This window comes from Corvus brachyrhynchos, unplaced genomic scaffold (genome assembly GCF_000691975.1).
Source record: "Corvus brachyrhynchos isolate BGI_N302 unplaced genomic scaffold, ASM69197v1 scaffold101, whole genome shotgun sequence".
Taxonomy (NCBI): Eukaryota; Metazoa; Chordata; class Aves; order Passeriformes; family Corvidae; genus Corvus; species Corvus brachyrhynchos.
Window position 1 is genome coordinate 1,746,248 of NW_008237239.1, and position 6,931 is coordinate 1,753,178.

Below are 6,931 nucleotides of genomic sequence, written 5' to 3' on the forward strand. Positions count from 1 at the left end.
CCCCTTAGGACTGCGATGGGCTCATCGTCCGCTCGGCCACCAAAGTCACGGCCGAGGTGCTGGAGGCGGCAGAGAGGCTGAAGGTGGTGGGCAGAGCTGGCACTGGCGTGGATAATGTGGACGTAGAGGCAGCCACCAGGAAGGGCGTCCTGGTCATGAAGTAAGAGCAGGAGTGTGGGGACGTCCGTGTCTGTGATCCTGGGGAGGCAGGGGAGGCTTCAATAGGGCGCCCTCCCCACCCATGGCACCTCTGGCACCACCCTGTGTATCTCCATCCTCACGGGGCACAGAGCCCTGTCAGACACACCACTGACACCACTCTCCATCCCCAGCACACCCACTGGGAACAGCCTCAGCGCCGCCGAGCTCACCTGTGGGATGATCCTGTGCCTGGCCAGGTGAGCACAAGGCAGGATGCGGACAGAGGTGTGCCCTACAGCCCCCTGCCCCACACTGACCCCAGCCTCCTTTTTAGGCAGATCCCACAGGCTGCTGCCTCCATGAAGGAGGGCAAGTGGGACCGTAAGAAGGTAGGAGGCAGGTGAAGCACCTCTGGGTGGTGGGTGCCCATGTGGGGTGTGCTCACTCACTCTCCCTGTGCTTCCCAGTACATGGGCATGGAGCTGAATGGGAAGACGCTGGCCGTGCTGGGGCTGGGACGCATCGGCAGGGAGGTGGCCACCCGCATGCAGGCGTTTGGCATGAAGGTAAGAAGATAGGGCAGGGAGGAGTGATGGGGAGCATGGACCTCTCTGACCTGGCCAGAGCCACCATGCCAGGCTGTAAGACCGAGTGCCCGCTCTGCCTCAGACCATAGGCTACGACCCCATTATCACCCCTGATGTCTCAGCCACCTTTGGTGTGGAGCAGCTGCCTCTAGAGCAGATCTGGCCCCGCTGTGACTTCATCACGGTGCACACGCCACTGCTGCCCTCCACCACAGGTATGGAGTGGGCACAATCACAGGGAGGTTTGGGGAGAGCTGGGGCAGCCCCCAGCTGCTCATAGCCCTCCTTCTGCAGGGCTCCTGAATGACAGCACCTTTGCCAAGTGCCGCCGTGGCGTGCAGGTGGTCAACTGTGCCCGCGGTGGCATCGTGGACGAGGGCGCGCTGCTGCGGGCGCTGCAGTCAGGGCAGTGCGGCGGAGCTGCCCTCGATGTCTTCACACAGGTGAGTGGGGCTGTTGGGACCCCCTCAGCATCACCTTAGTTTTGCCCAAGCTAGGGCAGGGCAGCCTGGCAAACTCTGTGGGATTGGGATCAGCAACAGCCCTTCTCAGCTTCTTTCCTTGCAAAGGAGATGGGGTAAATCCCCCCTGCTCTGAGCTCCCAGGTGGATGCTGGGAGCTGATGGCAGGATGGAATTGTGTCTGCAGGAGCCCCCAAAGGACCGTGACCTGGTGAACCACCCCAACGTCATCTCCTGCCCACACCTGGGTGCCAGCACTTGGGAGGCACAGAGCCGCTGTGGCAAGGAAATCGCCATGCAGATCGTGGACATGGCCACGGGGAAGGGGCTGACTGGTGTAGTGAGTCCCCCTGCAGCACCTGACCTCTGGGCCTCAGTCCCCCTAGCTGTAACCCATGGGTGCATTGCGAGCAATGCTCCATGTGTGATCCCTGGCAGGCTCTCACTGTTCACTCTCTCCCACAGGTTAATGGGCAGGCTCTCAGCAAGGCTTTTGCACCCCAGACCAAGCCCTGGATCGCCCTGGCCAGGGCCCTGGGCACAGTGCTGCGCACAGTGGGCAAGCAAGTGCAGGGTAGCGTGCAGGTCTGCACCCTAGGTGAGCCTGGGTGTGGGGACCCCCATGGGGAGGCAGGAGAACAGATGGACAGAAAGGTGGTTGATGGTGGGATTGGAGCCCAGGGGTGTGCAGGGATGGATGAGAGGATGGATTGGGTGAGAGGAAGGACCAGCTCCAGGCGGGCCTGACCTTTCTGCTGCTGGCTCATCTATGCCTCCTCCCTGCACCCCAGGGACACCCCTGAAAGAGGCTGGGAGCTACCTGACGCCTGCTGTGGCCGCGGGCATGCTGGCTGGAGGGACACAGGAGGTGACCCTGGTGAATGCCACACTGCTGGCCCAGGAGGCTGGGCTGAAGGTGCGTGGACACCCGGGCTCCGGTGCACCTTCCCCACCAAGCAGCATGAGCCTGGGGGCACCCTACCGGGCTGCTAATGCAGCACTCAGGCTGGATGTTCCCTGGGGTGCCTCCAAGGACATTCCTTCCCCATCCCCAGCCTCACGCAGGACCTGGGCACTGAGTGGCCGCATCTCTCTGGCAGGTCACAACCACCCACAGTGATGTGGCCCCCGAGCCCGACAGCAGCACTGGTCTGGTGCAAGTGTCCCTGCAGGGCACCCCACACCAGGTGACGGGGACGGTGCAGGGCAGCACCCCGGTCCTGCGGCAGATCAATGGGGCCACCTGCCAGCAGCCAGCCCCGCTGTCCAGCCCTCTCCTCCTCTACAGAGCCAAAGCCTCTGATCCCAGTGCTCTGGCCACGCTGACCGGTGAGTCCCTGTGGCAGCCCTGAGCTGTAGGGACAGCCTGGGGAACCCCCATGTCCGACCTAGAGCTGAGCCCCTGCTGCAGCAGATGTTGCCTGGAGAGATGGGGAGTTTGGGCAGGGGGTTGTGTGATATGGAGCAAAGGACTTGGGGTGGGGGAAGAAATGGCATCATGGGCCTCTGAGGGTGTTGGGGTGAGCAGAGGCTCAGCTCCCTGCTGGGTGTTGGGGCAGTGGGGCAGCCTGTGGTCCCTAATTCCTGTCCTCCTCTCCAGGGCTGCTGAGCAAGGCAGGGGCCCAGCTCCTGTCCTACCACAGCTCCAGCTCAGTGGCAGGGGAGCAGTGGAGCATCGTGGGGCTCTCAGCCCCCCTGTCCAACCTCAGCGAGCTGAAGCCATGTGTCACAGAAGTCTTCCAGCTCCACCTGCTGTAGACCCCGACTGCTGACAAGGACTCTCCCCATGGCCGCAGCATCTGGACCCTCCCCCAGCTGAGGAAGCATTGCACATGGCCATCCCTGACACCCACACTGGGTTTGGGGTGGCCCCACATTCAATAAAGGGTCTAGAAGGAGAGAGCATGTGGTGCCTTGTCTGTGCGGTCCTTTGTCCTCAACCCCAAACCCCCTCCCTCCTGCCCCTGCTGCTTCCTGACCCTGCTGCTGTTTGCTGAAGGGTGCAAAGGTCTCTGTGGCTGCCAAGGTCCTGTCTGGCCACCCGTGCTGGGACATGGCCCAGAGAGCAGCACTGCAAGGGGGATGAGCCCTCCCGTGAGTACCTGCGTCACCTGTGCCCTCCTGCCCACAAATTTTGCCATGAGGGTGTGTCAATTTATGACATCATGGGGAAAATGCCATCTTGCCCCCCCAAACTGGAGACTGGGAGGTTGGGGTTTACTTGGCTCCCCCAAAATGTCAGGGCATACTCCCATGTCTAACAGGGTAGGTGACCATGAAATAAAACCTGTAAGTGGCTGCGATCCAGACGATTGTTAAGACGGAGGGACTTGGGGCAGGAGGAGACCACTCAAGACCAGGAGCCAGAGCTGGGCTGCTGCCCCCTCCCATCCACACCTTTATTCCCCTGCACTGCCCAGGTGTTTGCAGAAGATGCCACCCTCTCCAACAGCTCTGGGGCCTGAGTGACTGCTGGCCATTCCCAGCCATCCAAAGTGAAGTTTCCCACAGAGGCCAGCCCCGGTTGCAGGGATGAACAGGGATGACAATGGGAAAGAGATCATCCCCCTCCGCAGGGCTCACCACTCTGGTGGTCCCACTCTAGATGGGCTTCCTGGCATATTCGCGGCGGTACTTGGAATCCACCCGTGTCAGGTACCAGGTTCCAGGGAAGAGATCTGCCTGGGAGCCGTGGGGAGCGTGGTCAGCTGCAGGGTCAGAGAGGCCAGTGATGCTCAGGGGTGTTGTGGGGTCCCAGCAGGGCAGGGTCACATCCCCCCAACCCCACTCACCCAAGTGATGCGTTTCCTCCCGTTTTTTCATGATCTCTGCGAAGTCCTGTGGGGCCACGCGCTTGCGGGCATCCAGGCGAGCAGGCAGGTCAGCCAGGCTGGAGACCAGCTTGTCCAGGGGTGAGCCTGGCAACGGGCACCCCGCGTGTGAGATGGCACCGCTGGCAGCCCTGGCCCCACAGCCCCACGCTGCCCTCCCTTCCCAGTCCCTCACCCCCCTGGGGCTCACCCGGGGCTGCATCCTGCGAGACGCGGAAGGAGAACATGCTGGCCGCCAGTCCCGAGCCGTAGGAGAAGGCACCGATCCGGGAGCCAGCCAGGTCCCGTGCTGAGCACCTGCAGCGAGAGGTTAGGGAGTTAGAGGAGATTTGGGGTGATGGGGATACAGGGATGTAGGGGTAGTGTAGGGGGCTGCCTCCTTTGCAGGCAGGCTGATCCTTGGGCCTCAGGGACACATTTCAAAGGGAATGTGGCCCTGGAGTGTGGTGGTGCCAGGGAGCCCCAGGACGAGGCTTTTGTTCCCCTCAGAGCCTGTCTGTTCCCATGGCTCCTTTCCCATGGGGTCACTCATTCTACTGGGCACAACAACAGGGGTTTTCATCCTCCTGGTGGTGACAGAAGAGCTTTATGCACTGGCCCAGCTCCAGCAAGTTGGGAAGAAAAGACTGGCGGGGAGATGGCATGGAGCAGGATGCATCCATGCTGGGGGTTGTGTGCAATGAAAGCATCAGGTCACTGTTGAGGCAGGGGAGATGAGTGCTGGGAGATGAGTTCTGGCCCTCTATTCAGCCAGGGAGTGCCCTCCCCAAAATGACCTCCTCCCTCTCCCCAAGCCAGCATTTTGGGGGACTCACTGGGACAGGAGGGAGGCCAGGCAGCCATACATGGATGGTGTGTACATGTTGCCATTGCGGGAAGAGAGGAGCAGGGAGGGCTTGGTCTTCTGGTTGAAGATGTCCTGGCTGGCTGCCTGGAATGCCTTCTCCACCTCCTTGCTGCTGTAGGTGTCCTCCAGCTTCACACCGCTACCCAGAGAGAGACCAGCTCAAACCCCAGACCAGCACATCCCTGGCTGGGCTGAGGGATGGGGGACATGGCACAGGGACCCACCGGAAGGACTGCAGCCCCTTGTAGAGGCCAGAAGCTGTGTCAGGGTTGGGGGAGGCCAAGAAGTCGTTCAGCAGCAGCCGCCCCACAGACTTCTGCACCAGCTTGCAGAAGGGCGAGTGGAAGATGATGTACTTGAAGTCATCGAGGGTGAAGGGCCTCTGGATGCCATCTGGGAGGCAACATGGGGCCATCAGTATCCAGGGGGGTGGGATGGGCACCTCGGGGCTGCTGCCACTTACCCTGCTTCCACTGGGTCTCTGCCTTCCGTCGGTACACGCCGTAGCAGCGGTCCAGCGCCCGCAGGTAGCACTGGATGGAGAGCTGCCCATCCACCACCGGGTACTCAGAGGACAGATTTGGCTTGTAGAAGTCGTAGGCGTGCTCCATGTGGGTTCCGCGCAGGCCTGGAGGCACGGGAAGAGCCAGCTGTCAGAGAGCATTGGGACGTCCCAGCCCAGTGGCAAACACCCAGGGGTGGTGTCTGCCATGCTACCCCTGGAATCCAGCAGCCTCCCTGAGTCACTCCATGGTGCCCACAGGGATGTGGCTAGCCAGCACCCTGGAGTACCCAGCAGGGTCTGGCAGAGCCAGCACTTCTGGAGCTGAGCAGCTCTGCCTGGGGCTGGGACATGGATGTATGGACCCCAGGGACAGCACCCACCAGCTTGCTATCCCCAGGGTCCCATGACACCAACCTCTCTCCAGCACCAGCGGGGCATTGGGTCCCACCAGCATGGCAATGGCTCCGGCACCTCCCGTGGGCCGTGCGTTCCCCGTGGCGTAGACAGCAATGTCCCCACACACCACCACAGCATAGCGACCTGAGGGAGGACAGAGGGACTGGCAGGGCCATCAGTGGGTGGAAGCCTCCATCCCATGGCCCTCATGGAGATGGTGTGTTCCCATCTCCACGCTGCCAGGTGTCACACCAAGACGGGAAAGAAACAGGGGTGATGGAGAGCCTGAAGGGTGCAGTGACTCCCTTTGAAGTGGGAGTAACTCTGGATTTCAGGCCACCTCCTGTCTCCTTCCCCTGTCCCATGGCACCCATCCAGCATCCAGCCCCACGGCATGGTCCCTGCCTGCACTCACCATCCCAGGCACTGGACTCCACCCAGGAGGCTGCGTTGAAGAGCGACGCCGTTCCCCCATAGCAGGCGTTGGTGGTGTCGATGCCCTCCACGTCAGTGTTGCCAGAGTCATGGAAAAGTTGCATGAGGACGGTCTTGACAGCCTTGGACTTGTCGATTACGGTTTCGGTGCCCACCTCCAGGCGGCCGATGGCATCCCAGGAGAGGCGCCCGCGCTCCACCAGCCGCTGCACCACCGTCAGGCACAGGGAGTTGATGTCCTCGTGGGCAGCGCAGAAGCCCATCTGCTTCTGGCCCAGGCCCCGTGTGTACTTGCCGGCCTCCACTCCATCAAACCGCTCCAGCTCCTCCTGATCCACGTACTGGGCAGGGAAGTACACCTCCAGGGCCAGGATGCCCACGTCCTTGGGCCAGGCACCTGTCCCAGCGGCACTGGAGAGGCTGTGGGACAGAGGGAGTGGCAACAATCCCATGGCAGTCTTGGGGACAGAGGGTGGCCCTGGGGAGATGCCACCAGCGAGCAGCCCAGGCTGGGAGCACCCCAAATCCCTGCTAGTTCCCTGTGCCTGGCAGTGCTGCGGGGAAGAGGGAGAGGCTCTGCTTCTTCAGCAAGGTGTAAGAGCTCAGCCAGCTCCCCACCCCTACCCTGGTTATGTCTCCAGCCCCCCCTGGGGATCCATGTGGATGCTCACCATGCCCTCTGCCAAGACGTGGGATGCTGGGCGCCCCGGGGCGCCGGCTCTGGCCCC

General features: G+C 62.1%; 2 protein-coding genes across 2 annotated transcripts in view; one reads left to right on the forward strand and one right to left on the reverse strand.

Moving 5' to 3' along the window:
* PHGDH (phosphoglycerate dehydrogenase) overlaps nucleotides 1–3,094 on the forward strand; it is a 4,876-nt gene extending 1,782 nt beyond the window's left edge. Inside the window, exons 2-12 of the mRNA XM_008630436.2 lie at nucleotides 9–160; nucleotides 333–398; nucleotides 476–530; nucleotides 609–707; nucleotides 811–943; nucleotides 1,023–1,171; nucleotides 1,377–1,529; nucleotides 1,655–1,787; nucleotides 1,981–2,105; nucleotides 2,290–2,518; nucleotides 2,790–3,094. Coding sequence (XP_008628658.1) covers nucleotides 9–160; nucleotides 333–398; nucleotides 476–530; nucleotides 609–707; nucleotides 811–943; nucleotides 1,023–1,171; nucleotides 1,377–1,529; nucleotides 1,655–1,787; nucleotides 1,981–2,105; nucleotides 2,290–2,518; nucleotides 2,790–2,947 — 1,452 coding nt within the window. The 3' untranslated portion in view covers nucleotides 2,948–3,094. The remainder of the gene's footprint in view (nucleotides 1–8; nucleotides 161–332; nucleotides 399–475; nucleotides 531–608; nucleotides 708–810; nucleotides 944–1,022; nucleotides 1,172–1,376; nucleotides 1,530–1,654; nucleotides 1,788–1,980; nucleotides 2,106–2,289; nucleotides 2,519–2,789) is intronic.
* Nucleotides 3,095–3,539: 445 nt separating this feature from the next.
* Nucleotides 3,540–6,927, reverse strand: HMGCS2 (3-hydroxy-3-methylglutaryl-CoA synthase 2; the record flags this gene model as incomplete). Its single annotated transcript, XM_008630437.2, has 9 exons — nucleotides 3,540–3,897; nucleotides 3,982–4,107; nucleotides 4,211–4,317; nucleotides 4,836–5,006; nucleotides 5,092–5,260; nucleotides 5,331–5,495; nucleotides 5,787–5,912; nucleotides 6,184–6,623; nucleotides 6,875–6,927. Coding segments are annotated over 9 exons (1,464 nt in total), but the record flags the coding sequence as incomplete, so codon positions are not given.
* Nucleotides 6,928–6,931: the final 4 nt, after the last annotated feature.